General features: G+C 42.8%; 1 protein-coding gene across 6 annotated transcripts in view; it reads left to right on the top strand.

Annotated features, from left to right (window-relative positions):
* Positions 1-23,114, top strand: part of cep112 (centrosomal protein 112) — a 320,895-nt gene that overhangs the window by 217,064 nt on the left and 80,717 nt on the right. For all 6 annotated transcript variants that reach the window (XM_033044129.1, XM_033044127.1, XM_033044128.1 and 3 more), the window contains one exon: positions 22,938-23,000. In XM_033044129.1, the coding sequence (XP_032900020.1) occupies positions 22,938-23,000 (63 nt within the window). The remainder of the gene's footprint in view (positions 1-22,937; positions 23,001-23,114) is intronic.

Below are 23,114 nucleotides of genomic sequence, written 5' to 3'. Positions count from 1 at the left end.
AGTCCCTGCCTCAACTACCTCCTCCAGCAGCTCGTTCCATACACCCACCACCCTTTGTGTAGAAAACTTGCCCCTCAGGTTCCTGTTAAATCTTTCCCCCTTCACCTTAAACCCATGTCCTCTGCTTCTTGATTCCCCTACTCCAGGCACAAGACCAGATCTATTCCTCTTGTGATTTTGTACAATCATTTAATACATTTATCAACTCAGTGGAGAAAATCCTGTGTGCTGAAAAGGGAATATGTCACCTTAGATTTTAGATCAGTGGTTTTAAACCCCAGTTTCTCGTGTTTATCAACGAAGTAGATGGACATCTTGTTAACCACGGGCAGGTAGGCACTCCATTGCTGCAGGTACGTCCTTTACCACAGGCAAAGGGTTATGAAGTTTAATAAAGATATAAAAACCAGGGCAACATTTGATCAAAGCTGTACTCTCTATTAAGAAACGGGTATAATATAATTTTAATTTAGCTGACTTTCAATCTGTTTTGCAAACACTTTCTTGTTTCACCAAACTATGGACGACACCTGAAGGGCCTGTCCCACTTTCCCGATTTATTCACAAATTCTCCCGAGTTTTCAAACTCGCAGAATGTTCGTAATTAGTCCGTATGAGTCAGTGGATATACCGTAGCGGCTCGTTATGCCAGCCGTAGGTACTCGGGGCATCAGGTAAGTCGGGACGTTTTTTCAGCATGTTGAAAAATGTCCACGAGTAAAAAAATAGTCCCGAGTACCTATGGCTGGCATAACGAGCCGCTACGATATATCCACGGACTCCTACAGACTCGTTACGAACATTCTGCAAGTTTGAAAACTCGGGAGAATTCGTGAATAACTCAGGAGAATTTGTGAATAACTCGGGAAAGTGGGACAGGCCCTTAAGGATCCCAATCTTAAGGGTGGGCCTGATCTCTAAGGATGTAGACCCCCTACCCCAAGGATATAGTCCTGATTCCCAAACAACCTCTTTGTCGCCCTTGCCCGTTTTCGTATCTGCACTTTCTCCACAGCTGTTACACTATATTCTGCACTCTGCTCTCTCTTCTTGCATTACTGTTGTATTTGTTTATGGTTTGATTGTACGCATGCATGGTATTATTTGCCTGGTTAACACACAAAACAAGATTTTTCACTGTATCATGGTTCACATGATAATAATGAACCTATAACAATACTCTGTTCATATACTAATTTGTAGAGCACTCAAATAATCACTGAATAATAAGCAAAAGGGTTAAAATGATTACTTTTCCATTCACAAATACTTTTCCAATTGCAAAGAAATCCAGTCAAATGAATTAAGATGCTTAATATTTTCATCAAGATGAGATTTTGATTGTTGTTCATCAAACTAACTTCACAATCCGTCCATTGCTGTTTAATTTTGTGATTGATTCTACCTTGAAATAAAGGATTATCTCTTATAAAAGTGTTCAGCATAACATCACAACTTGTTTTTTTAAAAGCCTTTAATGTTGTAAAATGCATAAAGATCACTGTACTAGAATAACAAGGCAGGTGATCAAAAGCAGTGAAAGAGGTAAGGAAAAGTTGGAAGGAAGCGGAACATTGGGGAAATCAATTCTGGAACTTGGGACTGAAGCAGTAGAGTCAATTGAGGTTAAATCAGGGAGCCACAAGAGGCCAGAATAGGAAGAGAACAGCTATCCCTTCGCATTATTGGGATCAATCCTTGCATCACCTTAACATAGAAACATAGAAAATAGGTGCAGGAGTAGGCCATTCGGCCCTTCGAGTCTGCACCGCCATTCGATATGATCATGGCTGATCATCCAACTCAGTATCCCATCCCTACCTTCTCTCCATACCCCCTGATTCCTTTAGCCACAAGGGCCACATCTAACTCCCTCTTAAATATAGCCAATGAACTGGCCTCAACTACCTTCTGTGGCAGAGAATTCCACAGATTCACCACTCTCTGTGTAAAAAATGATTTTCTCATCTCGGTCCTAAAAGACTTCCCTCTTATCCTTAAACTGTGACCCCTAGTTCTGGACTTCCCCAACATCGGGAATAATCTTCTTGCATCTAGCCTGTCCAACCCCTTAAGAATTTTGTAAGTTTCTATAAGATCCCCCCTCAATCTTCTAAATTCTAGTGTTTAACTTTTCATTAAAGTGGTGCAGGCATTGTGAAAATACATGAGCAGGTTGTCCTGGTTTACTCTGTACATGTGATTTCACATCAAAGGAAAACCAAAGGGAGCTGACATTTGTATTTGGCGCAAGATAATAACTAACTATATGTGGAAAATCCTAAATGTTAAAACTATTGAGGACATGCACTGAGAAGGTTGTTGCTGATTCCTCAGCTGGTAGCCATCAGTAAAAATGATGAGATGTAGATAGTCAAAACTTTTTTCCCAGGATGGAAATATCAAATACTAGAGGGCATAGCTTTAAGGTGAAGGGGCAAAGTTTAAAGGAGATGTGTGGGGCGGGTTTATTCCCACAGAGGGTGGTGAGTGCATGGAACACACTGCCGGGAGTAGTGGTAGAGGCAGATGCAACAGTGAGAGACTTTTAGATAGGCAGGGAATAGAGGAATATGGATTATGACAGACAGGCAGGCAGGCAGATAAAGGTTGGTCTAGGCATCATGTTTGGCACAGACATTGTGGGCTGACGGGCCCATTCCCGTTCCTTAAAGGTGGTACAGTGATAGAGCTGCAGCCTTACAGTATCAGAGACCCGGGTTTGATCCTGACCGCGGGTGCTGTTCATTCTCCCTGTGTTCATTCTCCCTGTGACCACGTGGGTTTTCTCCGGGTGCTCTTGTTTCCTCCTACACTCCAAAGACGTGTAGGTTTGTAGGTTAATTAGCTTCTGTAAATTGTACCTAGTGTGTTGGATAAAACTGGTGTTTGGGTGATTGTGGGTCGGGATGGACCCGGTGGGCAGAAGGGCCTGTTTCCATGCTGTATAATGAAACTAAACTGTGCTGTACTGTTCTATGCTGCAATTGCTCATTTTGAACTTAAGTTACATCTATGCTCCGCAATATAACAGACATATTTGAAGACATGCCGACATGCCTTTCATTGATTTTTCTACTGCCGGCCTCCATCATTCTACATGTCGTATCCTGTCATGCTCTGTTGCCGTATATGTCTGCTGGAGGTGGAGCAGGCTGTGACTCACTCTCTGCCTATTTGAAGCCTCGGTTTTTCATCCCTCTGTTGGCCCCCGGCACCTTGCGCTATTTCCCAACCAAGCACCACTTCCTGCAAGGCCTCCGCCACCGCTGTTCATCAGTCTGCCACTGTGAGGCAGAAGCTCAAGTTATTTAGCTCTGAAGTTTGCGCTATCTTGCGAGGTGCCTCTGTCCGTAATGGCCCAACTGAGATTGGTTCACTATGGCAAAACCATGCCTCTTTCTTCGGTGGCAAAGAGTGTAAGATCGATACAGATTCTGCGTGGCGGCATTTTTCTACTCTTATTCTTCCTTACTGCAGCTGCATCTGGGAGATGTGTGATTCATAGCAAGTTACATCAATACACCTTGACGTCCTTCAGCGCCGCTCCCATTTCTGTGCTTTTCATTTCATCCAAGAAGCAGCTGTTTGACTGTAAGTGCCTCATATGAACAATAGTAAGAAAATAGACACATTTTTTTTAAATAACTCATTTGATTCTACTACGTAACCATTCCAAATCTTTTAATATACCTTCCTGGAGCAGAGATTCAAGGCAAACCATGCCAAAACTGCAGGCATGTCCAAAATTGGCAAACAATATTCTCAATATGCAATTACGCAGTGACAGCTCAGAACCATTTGCAGACTATTGATAAACATTGTAGAAATCACATAATTTTGGATTTTCTGTCATGAATTTTCACATGCGGAGTGCAGCGGTACGCATAACACTGTCAACATTTCACAGTCACTTTGTTCTTCCAGGCATGGAATTTACAATTTAAGGATTACCTTTAAGTGTTGAAGTCAGGCACTTTGAATGGGGAAACACAGTACAGACACTGCTTTTTTTTCTCTAGTTTCTTTGTGCTTTGATCTTTTTAGTTTCACAATCCATATGTGGATGATATCCTTTTTTGAATCTGAAAATTCCAAAAAGCTTCAAAAGGTCGCCATTATTTTTTTTAAAAAGTTGTATTCATCTGCGGTATTTTTAAAAGTATGTATCTGTTCTGTCCTTTGAAGGCTCGCGTTTGAATTGAGCTGCATTCATTCCTTGGGAAAGGGGAAAATGTCGGCTTAATTTCCAGCAAATGTATCCCCACCCTTCACCGCACGCCGTCCCCACTCCCAGGCCCCAACCCCAAACCCATCAGACTCACACTCTAAATGCAGCTGCCAAACATGCACTGTGTAAGCAGAAACATGATGTAGATTTGTAATTGCCTCCATCAAATTCATCTAGTATTTTGTCGAAATTATTAAAACGACTAAATAATGTCAGACAGAGGCACTCGGTCAGCTCCCATGTTCTTTGAAGTGGTGCCATGAGATCGTAGAGGCTGAAGTGGTTTGATGTCATCGGGACCATTGCCTAGGGAGTTGCATCATTGAAGTTTGTCCCATTTGAAACTCGCAGGCATTGTCCAGTGAAAGGACAGATGGACGTGCATTAAGAAAGGTGAGGGTGAATCTATTTCCACGATGTTTGCCAGGCCTCCCTCCAGAGAAGGTTTGCTGCCTTCAGCAGGAACACTGTGCAGTTGCTGGTGGAATATAACAGGCTCCCTCCCCTTTACCCTCTCAATTCTACAAGGTTTTGATCTTCTTCTTGCGTATGGCATGCACAGCCTAAAGTTGTAGATCAAGGGTAGACATCCAGGCTAGGACAGCATCAGTTGCTGGGTGGATGGCTTTGATGCCACCAGGGAAAAACCTCAGTGGGCAGTCATTCACGATGTGTGGGATGATCTGGTCTGGATGTCCGCAGTCGCAAGCAGGACTGTCTGTCATCCCCCACTTATGCAGGTGAAGGGCTGTTCTTGCATGGACGGTGCGGATTCTGTTCAGGGTTCGCCATTGCTTGCGATGGAGGTCAAATCCCGGTGGTTTCACTGTGGGATCTGTGATGACCTCTCCGTTGTTGCCGTTGGCATCTTTCCAGGCTCTGCACCACTCAGTCTTGGAGTCAATGTCTTCCAGGGATTTTACTGAAGACCAGAAGGGTTTGCGGGACTTCAGGCGCATGTTGGGCAGATTGTTCAAGTCAGCATGGATGGGAATGTCAGGGTTAGCCTCGATGGTGCACCCTTCTTTCAACATCCTCACCCTTCTGCGTATGCTGGGAGGGGCGATATGAGAGAGGACAGGGAGCCACTGCAAAGGTGTTGACTTAAGCGTCCCTGTGATGACCCGCATTGCAGAGTTAAGGACAGTGTCAACTGGTTTGGTGTGGCAGCTATTAGCCCAAGCTGTTGAGCTAAACTCGGCTGTTGAGTAGACTAGGGCTAAGTTTGCGGTACGGAGGGTGTGTGCATTGGATCCCCAGCTGTTGCCTGCAAGTTTCCTGATGATGTTGACAAGGTTTTGATGGGAAACGTCGACTATCCCTCTGCCTCCACAGATGTTGCCTGACCCATTGACTTCCACCAACGGTTTGTGATTTGCTTCTTTATCTGTAGTTCTTTGGTTCTGCCACCTGTCTTCTTATTTCCCCTGTATGATTTAGTGTCATAGTTTATCTGATAATGGATGGGTGTGAGATTCCTGGATATTGTAAAAGATGTCTCGATTGCAAATTATGTTTAAGAATGGGGCGGCATGGTGGTGCAGTGGTAGAGTTGCTGCCTAACAGCGCCAGAGACCCAGGTTCGACCCTGACAATGAGTGGTGTCCGTACGGAGATTGTACGTTCTCCGCGTGACCTGCGTGGGTATTGTCCGGGATCTCCACTCCAATTTCTTCCAAAGATGTGCTGTTTTGTGGGTTAATTGGCTTAGTATAATTGTAAAATTGTCCTTAGTATGTCGGATAGAGTTAGTGTGCGGGTATCGTTGGTCGTCGCGGACTCGGTGGGCCAAAGGGCGTGTTTCCACGTTGTATCTCTAAACTAAACTAAACAAGGTTATCATACATTTAAGAAGTGAACGTGTACTTCTGGGAGATAACATTTCAAAAATTGTACACACCATTGCCAACTTGCCTTCGTCGTTGAGAGCTGGGTGGCAGAGTAGCATTGAAGAAAGAAATGCCAGTTTGAGGGTAGCGTGAAATGTCGGAGCTTCTGGCTCAAGACCTATCCCTGCTTGCCTGTGCCTTTATTAGCTCAGCCATCATGGAGTGAGGTGATAAACACAAACTTTCCCAGAACCGTTGCCGTGATGACAACCGTTTAGGAGATGTGGATAGTTGGTCCTTTCCCAGGGTGGACGTTCAAATATTAGAAGGCTGAGGCTTAAGGAGGGAATGCCAGGGATGTGCAAGGCTAGTTTGTGGGTGCCTGGAACGTTGTCAGTGGACATGGAAACAGACATCATAGTTACGTTGTAAAAGCATTTAGACATTTAGGCATTCTATCCAAACAGACCAGATATACCATATATGCTGTAGATACGATCAGTTCAAGCTTAAGTACAATAAGCAGAGCAAAGAGGAAGATACAGAGTGCAGAATATAGCTCTCAGCATTGTAGCGCATCAGTTCCACAGACAAAGTCCAATGTCCTCAATGGGTTCGAGGTGAATCGGACAGTGCCCTATCATATGGAAGGACTGTTCAGAAGACTGCCAACAGGGGAAGACTGTTTCTGATTATGGGGATGGCATACTTCCAAGCTCCTGTACCTTCAGCCAGATGGGAGCAGGGAGAAGAAGGAATGACCAGGGTGCAGCGTGTAAGAGTCACTGAAGACATGCTGAATTTCCTCAGTCTCCTCAGGTAGTCGAGGTACTGGTGGTGTTTCTCCTTGTTTAAGTGCTGAATGGCCATTCCCCATCTTAAAACCTTGCCCCCCTGGCTTTAGAGTCAAGAGACATGCAGTGACTCCCAAGACTAGTCTTTTTTGGTTTTTTTTCAAAATAGACTTTATTCAGGTAATAAATATATACAATACATGCACCATGCAAAAAAATTCATCCAACATTTCAGAGGCTATACCAATTATTCGATACGGTCTACATACATTGTTCAAATTTCACAAATTGATCCCCCACCCTTGCCACTCATGTGGCCCACTGGCGTGGAATCCCAAAGACTAGGGCTCCATTTGCCAACACGACCTGGCGTGGGGGCAGACATGTGCAAGAGATGTCTTGATAAGATCAGAGTTCGCCTCTTTACACTCTTGGCTCAGCGTGGTATTTCACAGCAGCCCATAAGACAATATACTGTGTCAGCATCAAAGACAAGATTGAAAGCAGCTTTTGTTATACGCAATACCTTCATCACCATGGCAACAACTGGATGCTTAGAATACCAATACTAGACTAATACAATTTAAATATATTTAGCAGACACTGATGTAAAAACATTATGCAAATGGATTCTTTTTTGTCTTAAAGTAGAATACCAGCTATGCAGTGGTATGATCTTAATGAAAGATTAAGGTAATTGTTAATTAGATTAATTACTCTAATTTGTTGGTTTATATATTCTTTATATTTAGCAGAGTTGATCATGAAAGCTGATCTCCCTTGTTCTCTCTGACTTAATGGAACACACAAGTTAATATATCTCATCCTAGCTCCCAGTAAACGAGAAAGATTTGACAGTATTAGCCTTCTTGGGATATTATAAGCATTTTGGGTCTTCCACAAATTGCAATTTGTGTAGCTCTTTGTGGTAAATATCAGAGTCCTGATCATAGAGTCATCCAGCATCAAAACTGTGTCTATGCAGGCTATTCTATTCCTAGTCTGTCCAAGTCCCCTTCAAAGCTTATTCCTCTCACCTTAAACCTAACCCTCCACCCCCTCCCCCTTGTTTCTGACACCTTTACCATGGGACTGAGCACAAGTGTTCGGAGAAGAGATGACCGAGTCTACACATGGTCTTGCCAATGGTCTTGCTATAGATGAGATAGAGGAGATGCACCAGGAAGGACTGTTGGGGTCCCTGGACGGACGTGAGTGGTACGTGCGTCAATGTTGAATCTTCAGGGATGGTCTAAGAGAGTCTTGGAATCTCTTTGTACCCAAATTGTGTCTGAAAGAGGAGAGGGGTAAGATAAGGTGTGAGGGAAAAGATTTATTAGGAACCTGAGGGGGATCTTTTTCACTCAGAGCATGGTGGGTATATGGAACAAGCTGCCAGAGGAGGTAGTTGAAGCAGGTACCAGAACAGCATTTAGAAAACCTTTGGACAGGTACATGAGTAAGAAATATTTAGAGGGATGTGGGCCAAACACAGGCAAATGGGACCTTGGTTGGCATGGACGAGTTGGCCGAATGGCCTGTTTCCATACTGTGTGACTCTATAACCAATATACCAATGGTCAGTTTGCACCAAGTCTGTGGAGGTATTGGTTAAACTGCTGAATTTCAATGGCCTGATGTTAAAAACACATGTGGATCTCCAATTAATACAATATGCGCAACATATGTGGAACATCCCCTGGAAAAATGATTACCCAATCTATCCTATTCATGATTTTCCCACAGCCCTTGATAGCTAATAACAGTTATATATTATAGATACTGAGGACTGCAGATGTTGGAATCTTGAGCAAAACACAAAGTGCCAGAGTAACTCAGTGGGTCAGGCAGCATCTGTGGAGGCAAAGGAACAGATGATGTTACAGGTTGGGTCCCTTCTTCAGATATTTATGTATTCGTTTTAGAGATAATTTTAAAGACGTGGAAAAAGGCCCTTCGGCCCACCGAGTCCGTGCCAGGCAACGATTACCTGTACAATACTTCTATCATACACACGAGGGACAATTTACGGAAGCCATTTAACCTACAAACATTCACATCTTTGGGATGTGGGAGGAAACTGGAACACCCACAGTCACAGGAAGAACGTACAAACTCTGTACAGACAGCACCTGTAGTCAGGATTGAACCCGGGTCTCAGGTGCTGTAAGGCAGCAACTCAACCACTGCACCACCATGCTGCCCCACTGTATCGTCACCTCATACAACAAGCTAACCAATCGAGGAATCAATCCGAAGAAGCTTCGCTACACTCCCTCTATCATGTAAAGCCTTCCATTTCAGGTCAATTCACATTTAAAATGAGCCCAGAGGAAGTAGCATTGATCTTCAGAAAGTAGCAAAGGAAGTGTATAAGTGCTCAGATATTTTCCATTGTTATTAGAAGATGAATTCTCAATCCAGTAACATTTCTTTCTAAGATTGCTTCTAATAGTATGGGATAAGGAAATGGAGATTCATAGCCACCAGCGCACCAGCATTTAATCAGATCTCTCTCAGCGGATCGCTGGCTAAATCAAAGTTAACTTTGATATTCTATTCAAATGTCATTCCGCATCAGTTATCTCGATATCTGTAAACTTTTGGTTTGTGTTTACAGATTTGAAAACCTCTCTACTATTTCAAGTTCCCTCTGCACAGTATTCAATTGCACTTCAATGACCTACTTAGATCTAAAGACAATCTCCGGAAATCTTTAAGCCTAGGATCCCAGTGCGACTCGATCGTCTGCCTGATATGTCATTCATCTCACTCTCCTCCTCCCTCCCCCCTGCTGCCCGTAACCTGTGGCAACAGGGTTCATTTGCACCCAGTGTAGCTGAGGCTCCGGTGAGGGAAGATGAATGGCAGGATATGTTCCCACCACTGATGATGATGATAATATGCACGGTGATACTGCCATCACAACACGACCCAAGAGAAGGGAGCAAACAGACAGCTGGCAGAGCCGCTCCCAAAATTATTCTCTGCAGCATTCCATCCAAATGACACCAGGAAGTTAGTATAATCAGAACAAAAATAATCTACGGTTGGAAATCTGTTGGAAATCAAGATCAGAAGTATGCATTAAATCAACAGAAAGACCCTTCTCGGGAGATTATCGTTACTAAGTCTTCTCTCATTCTGTGCTTGCAAATATATTTTCTCTGCTCGGTATTTAATTCAATCCAATTATTCTTAAGCTTTGTCCGTTGATTGATTGTTTAGCAAACTGGAATGCATATTCATCACTGTATTTATAAGTCATTTGCATAAACGTGACTGCCCACCTTTCTGGTAACAATGTTTGAAAATGGGTTACTTTCAATATTTGCAGTTGATGCTACCTGTGTGAGTGTATACAAAGGATGTGATCCATCTTAGTCTATTTGTGTGGGAAGGAACTGCAGGTGCTGGTTTACACCGAAGATAGACACAAAATGCTGGAGTAACTCAGCGAGTCAGGCAGCATCTCTGGAGAAAAGGAATCTCTAACCTTTCGGGTTGAGACTCTTCTTCAAACACTTATTCAAACTATTTGCTTTTGATTGAATTTGTTTTTTAACCATCTTGCTACCACCTCTAGCTTTTTTTGCTGAAAATTGGCACTTGTCCACAAAGCTACAAACTTTGTAGCTACAAACCCTAATCCAGCCTTTCATTGCTGCCTGCGTTTTCTCGTGCATGCTCTAATGTGCTGCTGAGCCCCCTGTCTTCAGTATTTGAAGCCCTCAGTCTCTGCTATATTGTAGACTCCCTCTCTGAATTTCTCTCTTCTCCCTGAGCATGTACTTCATATGCTACTTCCTGATCATCACATGGGAAGTCCCATTGTTTCATACATTTCTAGTTTAAAACATTGGCTCCCAAATTTAAACCAAGAACATAGCTTTGAAGTACAAAATGTCCTTGGGAGCTTGCCTGGTTATTTGAAGTGGGAAAGTTTTATAAGACTCCCTTGAAATCTGGCCTTCATTGGGAACTTGCAATTTCTGCTGCCTCCTTTCACACCACACAACTCTTCCCCTCCCTGTGTTTCAACCACCTTCCTCCACTGCTCACACATTCCTCTTCCTTACTCTGCTTCCTCCTCTGTGTGTCAATTTCTTTCTGACCCTTTCCCTGTCATTCCTCCTCCATTGCACTTTTGTTCCTCTTATTTAAACAATACCTGGACAGTTATATGTATAGGAAAGGTTTAGATGGATATATGCCAAATGCGGGCAAATGGGACCAACTTAGATGGGGCATCCTGGTTGACATGGACTAGTTGGGCCGAAGGGCCTGGATCAGTGCTGTATGACTCTATGACTACTCTATTGGAACATTATCTTCAGCTAAATTGAGAAAATGCAGCGGGTGAGGGAGTGAAAGCTGGAAGATTCTGGTGGAAAGGGCCTGCTAAAGGGGCAAACTGTCTGGATTGTCGTTAATCATCTATTACTAAGTGGGGGGGGGGGGGGGATTGGCATCCTTTCTGGTGCCGTATGTTAGTTCATGCGCAAAAATAAGTTAATAGAATTCAGGAATGACAAAGTTAAGTGCCCATGTGAACAAAACTTAAGACCATTAAAAAAGATAAGAAGGGTTCGTAAAGCTCCATTCATTAGACAACTCCAGTAAAAGATCAAGGGATAATGGCTACAATATCAAATATTCTTAATTGATGTTTGTTCTGGCTAATTAGTGTTCGCTGATCATACTCAGAAACCAGTCCCCTCCTGAGATGGTACTTTATTTCCCGCAAAATGCCCTGGGACATACTGGATTTGTGAAGGGTGCTTCAGAAACAACATTTACTCTGCCTTTTGATGTCCTCTGTATCTGTCAATTAGCTGGAGGTCTGAATCATCTGAGCATGTTGAGTATTTAATAAACTAGCAAACTTTAAAAAGTTGAATGACCTTAGAGCAGGATGCTGCTGATGTGTAGAAAGCTTGGTTAAAAAGGACTGGCCTGTGAAGGCAGAGATAGATTTTTGATTAGTGCAGATGTCAGAGGTTATGGGGAGAAGGCAGGAGAATGGGTTTAGGAGGGAGAGATAGATCAGACATGATTGAATGGCGTAGACTTGATTGGCCAAATGGCCTAATTCTACTCCTATCACTTATGACCTTATGACCTCCTCTTCCTACCCCTTCACTGTGACCCCACAGTCGAGTGCCATGCCATTATCTTCAGGACTATCTCTGATTTCATCACCCCTAGTGACCTGACCTCCACAGCCTCCAACCTGCAGGGCCTTCTACCTCATCCCAAAAATCTAAAAGCAGAACTGCCCTGGTAGATTCAATGTTGCTGCCTGCTCATGCCCCACTGAGCTCACCTCCACATACATCGATTCTATCCTATCAGTCTGAGGAAAGGTCCCGACCCGAAACGGCCCCCATCCTTTTTCTCCAGTGATGTTGCTTGACCTGCTTATCCACCAATACAAGACAAACTTGAATATACTCCTCCCCCTACAGCATCCAGCTGCATTTAACGAGTGTGGTTGATAAATGTTTGACATTGTATTCCAGCTGGTCGCCATTTAACTTGAACTTGGCCTTCACTCTAACCCCATTCTGCTTATCCTGCCATTCAGTATTGTGAGTTTGCTTCCTCTCGGCCACAATACTGTCTGGAGTGCACATTGTTGAGGTTAGAATGTTGCCCAATGTAGTCATTCCAAAGAAAACCTTCATCTGTCCAACATCAAAGATCAACTCAATTTCTCTTTGCTCTAATGCCTTTTGGACAGGAATAGCTCCACCAAACATCCTGATATTGAATGAAAAGCCCATGCAGGCTCCAATTGATCAGAATTGGCTTCTGAGCACGTGTTCAGGTGTTACTCCCAGTATGGCCTTCCTGATAGTGTCGTCCCACCATGGGATACTGACTGTCAAAGATTACTGTTAATTAAAAGTCATCAAACACACAGGCAGACAAATATAAAAATACTATTAAAACATTTAATCAGTCTTAAGAAGGAGCCAATAAAATCATGGGAGACCCCTTCCACCCCTGCAACGGACTGTTCCAACTGCTACGGTCAGGCAAACGCCTCTGTTGCCATGCTGTGAGAACGGAGAGGTTGAGAAGTCAAGTCAAGTTTATTTGTCAATTACACATACGAGATGTGCAGTGAAATGAAAGTGGCAATGCTCGCGGACTTTTGTGCAAAAGACAAACAACCAAACAACCAAACAAACTATAAACACAATCATAACACACATATTCTTTTACATAATAAATAATGGAAGGAAAAACGTTCAGTAGAGTTAGTCCCTGGTGAGATAGGCGTTTACAGTCCGAATGGCCTCTGGCCAGTTTCTTCCCAGAGACCATTCGGACTGTAAACTCCAATCTCACCAGGGACTAACTTTACTGAACGTGTTTCCTTCCGCCCACAATATTTAATATGTAAAAGAATATGTGATTGTGTTTATAGTTTGTTTGGTTGTTTGTTTGTTTGTCTTTTTTCACAAAGTCCGCGAGCATTGCCACTTTTAATTTCACTGCACATCTCGTATGTGTATGTGACGAATAAACTTGACTTGACTTGACTTGACTTGATCCCGACCCAAAACATCACCTATCCATTTTCTCCAGATTTGTTGCCTGACCCAGTTGCCTTTAATATTAAATGGATAAATGTTGGCAAATCTGAATTATCTTAGGTTTTTATCCAGAAAGTCAGGACCAATTGATTGCACAAAGATAATATACTGTATATATATCTTTAGGAACAAACACGGTAAGCCATTTTGTGACTACACTGCCATTCAGTTAGATCACGACTGCTCTCTCTTACCTCAGAGCCACTTCCCAGCTCTTCCTTAAATATCTAAAACTCTATTTTTCTTTGTCTTGAATCTGAGCAAAGTTTGAACCTCCTCAATTCTCTTCAGTTGAAAATTCAAAACATTCGCCACGTCAGGTGAAGAAATCTCTTCTGTTCCCAGTCCTGAATGTACAATCACTTAATTTGACCTAAGGACCCCTCTAGAGAAGAAACATTAATAATATTCCTGCACCTCCCCTCCCCAGCCCCACAATGTATCCGAAGACACAAGGAACTGCAGATACTGGTTTCTAAAAAAGGCAAAATCTGCTGCCGCAACTCAGTGGGTCAGGCAATATCTCTGGAGCACATGGATAGGTGACGTTTACCCTTCCTCAGATTGATTCAATCACATATAACAAGATTTTTCTTTATTGATCCACATAAATCGTGCCCAGTTTTATTATTATTTTCCCATTTGCTTGACGTCATTTCCCTACTTGTATCATCTCAAGCTTCCTTGCTACAGATATCAGATTAACCCATCTACCATTCCTGTTTTAATCTGCCCCCTCCCTTAAATAGCAGGCTATACTGTTAGTAGTAATATCCAATCCTTCTAATGTATGGGAACTGCTTTGAAACCTTTTTTATCTGGGAGATGGCTACCAGTGCATCCACTGTCCTCGCCCTCACCAGTGGATTTACCATCTCCGCACCCACCAGTGCATTCACTGTCACTGCAGCCACCAGTACATTCACCATCTCCGCACCCACCAGTGCATTCACTGTCACTGCAGCCACCAGTACATTCACTGTCACTGCAGCCACCAGTACATTCACTGTCACTGCAGCCACCAGTGCATTCACTGTCACTGCACCCACCAGTGCATTCACTGTCACTGCAGCCACCAGTACATTCACTGTCACTGCAGCCACCAGTACATTCACCTTCTCCACAGCCACCAGTGCATTTGTTGCCTCTACCAATGCATTCTGTCACCATATCCACCAGTGCATCCATTGTCTCCACAGCCACCAGTGCATCTACTGTCCAGAGCTATCAGTGCATTTGCCATCTCCACAGCCATCAATGCGTACACAGTCACCACACCCACCAGTGCCGTCTGTCTCCACAGTCACCAGCGCATTCATCTTCTCCACAGCCACCAATGCATTAATTCATCCCCACACCCACTAGTGTGACCACTATCATAAGGAATAGGAGTAGAATTAGGCCATTCAGCCCATCAAGTCTACTCCGCCATTCAATCATGGCTGATCTATCTCTCCCTCCTAACCCCATTTTCCTGCCTTCTCCCCATAACCTCGGACACCTGTACAAATCAAGAATCTATCTATCTCTTCCTTAAAAATATCCATTGACTTGGCCTCCACAGCCTCCTGTGACAAATAATTCCACAGATTCACCACCCTCTGACTAAAGAATTTAGTCACCACAGCCACCAGTGCATCCACCATCTACACTTTCAAAATCTTGGGATGCTGAGAAGTTGCCACAGGGAATTATCAGCTTTCAGTCCCATTAATTTCTGATGCTATTTTTTACTAATGCTAATTCTTTTCATCATTTAATCCACACCTGTTCGCCCTTTCTGTCACCTTTTGATGAAGCCTGACAAAATATTTAATTTTTCCATATCCCCCCCACCCCAATACAATTTCTCCTGCCTCAGAATACACATTAACTTTAGTTAATCCTTTCCTTTTCATATGTGCATATAAGCCTTTATAGCTGGTGTGTTTATTTTTTTCATGAGATCATTCTCGAATTTTTATTTCCTCTCCCTTATCAATGTTTTAGTTCCTCTTTCTGCTGAAATCTGAAATGTCCTGAATCCTCTGATGTGCTGCTCTTTATGGCAACATTTTTAAGCCTTTCCTTTTGATCTTAAACTATCTTTCACCAGCTGGAACAATTTCCCTGCTGAGTTTTTGTGTCCTGTATGTTCTAAGCTGTGTATTATTTTTTTAAATGTTAACCATTCTCGGTTACCGTCAGTCCATAGTTTCTGAATCTGCAGCAGTCAACTCACACTTGGTCGTGACTTTGTTCAGATTTACACCCCATGTTTCAAGTGAACTCATTAATTAAATCACTATGGATTCAGAGAGATATGGGCCAAATGCAGACAAAAGGGACTCGCCCAAAATGCCACCCTGGTTGGCGTGGACAAGTTGTGCCGAAGGCTGTTTCAATGCTGTACAGCTCCATGTGTCTCTGACTTACAATATGTATATAAAGCTCCATCATATTATCACCCTAAATCCCACTTTTTATCCACACATTTATCTCCTCCCACTTCGATTACTGCAACTCCCTTTACACTGGCATCAGCCAATCTTCCCTGTCCCGCCTGCAACTGGTCCAAAACGCCGCAGCGTGACTCCTGACGGGCACCCGAAAAAGGGACCACATCGCCCCGATTCTGGCCTCTCTCCACTGGCTCCCTGTGCGGTTCCGAATAAATTTCAAGATCCTTCTTTATGTTTACAAAGCCCTTAACGGGCTTGCCCCCACCTACATCAAAAGTCTGCTTACCCACCACACCACCTCCAGGTTACTCAGATTGGCCGATTTGGGGTTACTGACCATCCCGCGGTCTAGGCTTAACCTCAGGGGCGACCGCGCCTTTGCGGTTGCAGCTCCTAGACTGTGGAACAGCATCCCTCTTCCCATAAGAACTGCCCCCTCCATCGACTCCTTTAAGTCGAGACTTAAAACTCATCTTTACTCTCAAGCCTTTCTTGACGTCCTCTGAGGGAGGGCTATATGTATGTATTTATGTATGTACTTAATCTATGAACCAATGTTGTATAACGTTAGTACCTCCACTTTGGCCAACGAGAGTTGTTTTTTAAATGTGCTATAGAAATAAAAGTGACTTGACTTTTTAGTAATTAATCCTTGCAAATTGCACAGTGCTGGATATAAGATTGCTTATTGCCTCATTGTTTCCTAAACATAAAGGTGTGAAGAAGGGTCCCGACCCAAAATGTTGCCTGTTTATTCTCTCTACAGATGCTGCCTGACCCACTGAGTTCCTCCAGAACTTTGATGTTTGACACTGATCTATAAAACTCAAATTTGTTTCCCATACTGCAACCACTAATTTCATGATTAAGGAGAGCATTCCAATTTGCAATCTGGCATAGGTACTAATCCAACCATAATTACCTTTGTAGTTCTGCATTTTAATTTGCGCTTATCTACACATACTCCTTCAATTGAACCTCGGTCCTTGGTTCAGTCTATGTTGTGGCTACCCACGAATACCACAACAACTGGATCTTTCTTCTTCCATTCCAAGTTCCTCTGCAGTCCCCCATGGAATATCCTTAACCCCAGCCACATGGTAGGCAGCATGAGGCCTTGGTAGGTAGACACAAAATGCTGGAGTAACTCAGCGGGTGAGACATCATCTCTGGAGAGATGGAATGGGTGATGTTTATTTTACCTCTTAGAAATCTCCTTTAGGCCTTGGACTTGCACCCAGTGTCTACATTGTACCTGATCATAGTCAAACAGTGTAGAAACAGGCCTTTCGGCCCAACTTGCCCACTGCTATATTTCTTCTCACCACTACATTGCTTTTCAGTTCCTCAACATGTTGCCTGTATGTACACGGTGCTATTATCAGCTTGCTCATCCACCCTGCAATCTTCACCCTTGTCACACAGTACACAAGACCCTCATCATATCTGTTAGCGAGTGTAACAAATAAAAGCCTTGTCCCACAGTACGGGTTCATTCCAAGAGCTCTTCTGAGTTTAAAAAAAAATCAAATTCGTGGTAAGCACGGAGAATGAACGCAGCGGGTACGTCGGAGCTCAGGGACGTCTCTTTGCGGCTCGTAACGCTAACGGCAGGTACTCGGGAAGACTCACTAATGGCAGGTAAGCACGGGAAGACTCGTACAGATTTTTCAGCCCCGAGTACCGACGAGTGGCCATTACCATAAATCTCCACGTTCGAATCAGGGCCAACTCGGGAGAGCTCTTGGAATGAACTCGTACCGTGGGACAGGGCTTTAAGAATCCTCTAAAGCTACCTTTTGGATCATGTCTCACTCATAGTTATATTCCCTTGTCTCTCTCTTAACTGGCTGATTCTACAGTATGTTGTGGAATGGACGTGATGGCCACTATTGAACAAGTGTCCAGGCTTCAGCTCATCACTTGTGAGCAGAGGTTTCCTGAGTGGCAGTCACTTACTGTAGCTGTGGTTGTCATGAATGACCATGGTCTTCACCAGCTCTCATGAGCAATGCCTGCAACTGATCACCTGCCCTTATTTGTTTCACTATGTAGCTTTGCTATCTTCCTTGCTCACCAAAATCCACTCTCCATAGATGCCACAATGCATTGTTCTGTACTTAGCAGAACCCACAGGCCAGTATTCACAGGTCCCTCGAGTACAGCCAGCTGGCTTGGGTGAAGCAATTCCTCCTCGTTACCTAATTAACTAGCAGGTTACATGCGAGGTACACTACTCTACCACTGCTTCTTCCATGGCCTGAGAGAATGGGATAGATTTTACGGGACAATTGCAGCAATTCTCTAGCATTTACTTTGAGGAATCTGATCAAGTAACACTGCCAGCTCAGTGTTGAAAAGGGCTGCAAGGCATTAAACTATTCATGCAGTTAGATGATCATTGGATCATTTTTTTCTTTTTAAATAATTTTGAAAGGCAAGCCTTGGGGGTTTTCACAGCTCTAACAACCAGCTAAACCAGAGGGTACGTCAAACAGTTCTGGAACCCTTTGCCCAGCTCACCATGGTAAGATTTGTGCAAAGAAAGCTCAGTCAAGGTGCACGCTCTTCACTTAAGTGGTAGCACAGGCTAAGTGGCAGCTTCTTCCAGAGATCAGGGATGAGTCTATCAAGCTCGCTGCTGTCTGCAAAATCCAGGTGTTTAAAGTGTATTGTGGAAACTATTAACTCATTTATTCATCACCACTATATCTCTTTATTTATTTGGGATTTTTCCCGAGCAATTTCAAGATTGTAATATTTCCACGTTATTGACTGTGAAACATTTCAGGAAACTTTTGTGAAGTCCTGAGACCATGAGGAATGTAACAAAAATGACATTTGTTTTCGTACCCGTTTTTTAGGTTATTTAATTCAGTCCAATATCCAGAGATTGTAAGGACTGAGAGTCAACAAGTGGTGAATGGACAATATGATAATACAGGAGTTTGCGGATCCATGCAGACCGTCCCAAATGTTCGGAGTTATTTTTCGCTTCCTTCCCAACTTACTGCCCATGACAAAAATAAAATCTCTGCACTTTCTGTGCATGCTTCCAAGAATACCAGCTTCTGCCGTGAAATGTGAACATTTTTCAGAAAGCTAGATTGGCAAGGACTGACTTTGATCTCTTGTCAAACAAATGGTGCGGGTGATGGAAATCCATCCCATTTAAATTCTGGGCAAGCAACTTTCCTCTGCATCTGGCACGATTGCTCCAGATTCAAGTTACACCTGATCAAACCTTGTCAAATTGCATTGGCACCTGAGAAGAGAAAAAGTGCACTGAAATACTAATCCTTGGCTCCAAGTATGTCATTACTGTGCAAAGCAGCTGGCTGTGTCTCATGTAAGGAGTGATTAAGGCACAGTGCAGTGTACAGTGGCGGAGTATGGCTTTGAATGAAAGTTAGGGGATTCCCACAGACAGCAAGCAACAGTTGCCATCAGCTGCTCTCTCCCTGCACCACCTGAAACCTGGAAACGGATTCCCTGTTATTACCTTTGAAGGCAAATGGTACATAGTGAGAGAGACCAGAATTAAAAGGAAAAATAAATTATTTTTCTTAATCCCTACTTCCCACCAAAAATATTGTTAAAGTACATGTCAATGTTTCTTAATTATTCACTTACCCCATTATATTTAATCAGCCAGCTTTTGCAATCAGAGTCATGCAGCTCTGACGCAGGCCTTTCGGCCCATTGTGTCCATGTTGGCCATCGATGACTTCAGTACTCAACCTGAAGTCTTATACGGTGGCATTTCAAGTGCTCATCTCACTAATATTAAAATATTGTGAGAAAATTTGCATTAACTATGTACCTTTAATGAGGTGTATTTAAGATTCCAACCACCCTCTGCGTAAAAAATATTATTCCTCAAGTTGCATCTAATTTCCCAACCCTTAAACCCATGGCCTGTACAGGTGACAGGTGGCCCTGACAAGAGAAATGTTTCATGCCGTCTATGCCCTTCAGTTCACATTTCCCTTCAGACTTCACTCCAGTGTAACCACCAGATCCAGTCTACGAGAGTTGGCCAGGCTTAAAGTGATACAGCACAGAAACAGTCCCTTTGGCCCACCTTGTCCATGGCAATTAAAATGCCCATCTACATTAATCCCACCAGTCTGTGTTTGGCCCATATCCCTCTCAACCTTTCCTAACTATGTACCTGTCCAAATGACTTCCTCTTATTTCTCCACATTCTTCTGAAATCAATAAGCAGAAAAACAAGGTACTGGAGAATAATGTATTCATAGTTCAATGTAATAGGGAGTGCTAATGGTTTCTATAACTGGATGGAGGGAAGAGAAAGCAATGTGCTCTGTAAACTGCTTGACAAATCCTACCTATTTCTACTAACATCTACACATTTTACAGCTTGATACCATGAAATAAATCCCGACTGCTGTTCCTAAAAATACCTAATTTTCCAAATGAACTGAATGCCTAAGTATATTTGGATACACATGGTCAGAAGTGCAAAATAACCAGTCTGAAGAAGGGTCTCGACCCGAAATGTCATGTATGTATCCATGTTCTCCAGGGATGCTGCCTGACCCGCTGAGTTACTCCAGCATTTGCGTCTTCCCAAAATAAGTGAAGCCTATATTCAAGGGGCCCTTTACCAAGTTTCTAAGCTACTTATTACTCATATCTAATTAAATACCCATGTCGTAAGATGGAGGACTTGTCACAACGGGAAGGCACATAGTAATAGAGTAACTCAGCAGGTCAGGCAGCTTCTCTGGAGAAAATGCTTCAGTGAGGTTTAGGGTCGAGACCCTTCTGTAAACACAATGGGGGTGGGGCGTTTGCAAACATGGATTTTCCTTTGTTTTTTAAAATGTGTGCATGCTATATCAAAAACCGGAGCATACTTCCAGTAAAAAGCAACATCCTTCCGGCAGAGCTTGATATGATGTCTCTCCAAGTTGTATTCCTGCGCAATCATCTGGTTAGCACTCGCAAAAACCACGTGCTTCCACAAACAATAGCAAAGAAACTGTGGCAAATGCATTATTATTGTTGCTGAATTTAAGGCATTGGTTTCACGGCTCTCATGAAATGTACATCACCTTGATTCAAACTAGTGTCAGCATTGTGATGCCATGCAGGTAGAGTCCTTTGAAACTGTGTTTTCATTGTCACATTTCTTCAGTTTTCAACCCCTGTTATTTCAAAATACTGACATCTGTGCAGTATTCAATTTTTGAAAAGAACTTTTGCTTGTGTGTATTTTTTTTGCCTTGGTTGTCTTTGCAACCAGCAGTTCATGGAGTGGTTTTGACATTGATGACAGGCACTGCATTCTTGCAATATCTGTGCATACATTCTCACCGATCTTTCATTGTCTCCCAAAGGAAATCCTTCTATTCCTTTAATATAATTCACAGCAGTTGCTGATTTGCATCTATGTGGCATGGATCTCTCTTAAACTAACTTGCTTCACTCAGAGGGAATCTACTTAGAGCATCGATTGCAATCTTAAATATTCACGCAACGCATAAAGTTTATACTGCCAAACACACTTTTTAATCACCATTACTCTATTCCCTGTCTCAGACAATGGATAGGAAAGGTTTAGAATATAGGTCAAAAGTGGTTAAATGGGACGATCATAAATGGGCATTTAGTTGCCGTGGGTGTTGGGCCGAAGATCCTGTGTCCGTGCAAGACTCTATGCATTACGATGATCTATTTCTAACATTTCCCGAATACAATGCTTGAGAGGATGCTGGAACTAAATTCAAAGGTTATTTTCGAGTCAGAACCAAGAGAGTTTAATTGTCATATGTACGAAAACAGAAGAATGAAATTCTTACTTGCATCAGCATGATAGGTCTGTAAACACAGCACTCGTAGATAAGTAACATAATAATGAAACAACCCAAAAAATCAATAAATTAAACAAAATGGGTGTACCACAAAATAAATGCCCAAAGTCCCTAGTGCAACCAAGACAGTTCATAGTTTGAAGTTTAGTTGGTTAAAGTTTGCACGTAAGAGAAATGGAATTAGTTGGATACTATTTCCAATGAGTGGATACTGACAGAATGGGTGCAATGGTCTCCCTTCCCTACACACTGTGTTTCCCACCTTGCACTGTGGCGCAGGTGAGTTCTGCAAAACGGGGTCCTCCTCAGAATAAAGATGGGACAGACACTCAGCCAATACTGCCACTGCAACCATACAGAAACCTAAGAGCTCTCCCTCTTAGTTGAGTAGTGTGTGCTGGTCAAGGAGAAAGGGAAAAATATATGTATTTTTAATTTTTAAGAATATTTTTAAATTTGTTTTTTTTTGTTTTGATAATGAATCACATAATGATAAAACAGTCTTTATTTTGCATAAGCATTTCGAAATATATTGAATTATTAGTTTGGTGCTTAAATCCTAAAAAAATGTTAGCAGTAATTATATTTAATGGCCTTACTGCAAAAAGGTGGAGTACAGTTTTGCTAATGGCCATATTTACAATAAGTGCACAAGCCCTTTGAAGTTCCAAGAGCACAGTACATCTCTGCTGTGTGTTAGAGAATGTTCTTGCTTCTTCCCTAGGGTGGAATTGGCTTTTGCAGCTTCTTTCACATTTTTCTTTTTCAGTTCCTTCCTCCTCCCCTCCTCTCACTGTTCCCAGACGCTGCTTAAAACATCATCTGGCACTCTGAGCACAGTGTCATATTGTACCTTCACAGTCTTCATCAGAGCATGTGTTTCTGTTTTTATTAAGGTGAAGTCATTCTGATAAACTTTATGCTGTCATTTTTCATCCAGAAAGCCCTTTATGTTTTCTAATAATTGGCAACAGAGGTAGATTTTATCCTTTCAAGTGATGACTAGTTGGCTGGAGATCAAAGCGAGGCCCTGTGCTTTTGGCTGCCATGAAGGGGCGTTGGAACTGGCATCGAGCCCAGATCCTAAGTGACAGGCATACCGATTAGGTGCCAAGCAACCTAGGTCAACAGCGAGTGTCTGTGCACGTTCTTCCTCTTTGCCTATCTCATGTTACATTTCTCCTTTTGTTTTTACAGGCCAGCAGCAGGTTGAAGCAGATTGAGAAAGAATACAGCCAGAGGCTTTCAAAATCTTCACAGGTACAGCACAGAAATTCAGAAACCACAGCAAACACGACAAGTTTGTGAAGTGTTAGTAAACCCCTTTACCAAATAATTTTTTCTTACGAACCACTTTCTCATTTTCAAAGTGTC

Source organism: Amblyraja radiata, chromosome 26 (assembly GCF_010909765.2).
Source record: "Amblyraja radiata isolate CabotCenter1 chromosome 26, sAmbRad1.1.pri, whole genome shotgun sequence".
Lineage (NCBI taxonomy): Eukaryota > Metazoa > Chordata > Chondrichthyes > Rajiformes > Rajidae > Amblyraja > Amblyraja radiata.
The sequence above is the reverse complement of the archived record's forward strand: the minus strand, read 5'-3'. Positions and strand labels throughout refer to the sequence as shown.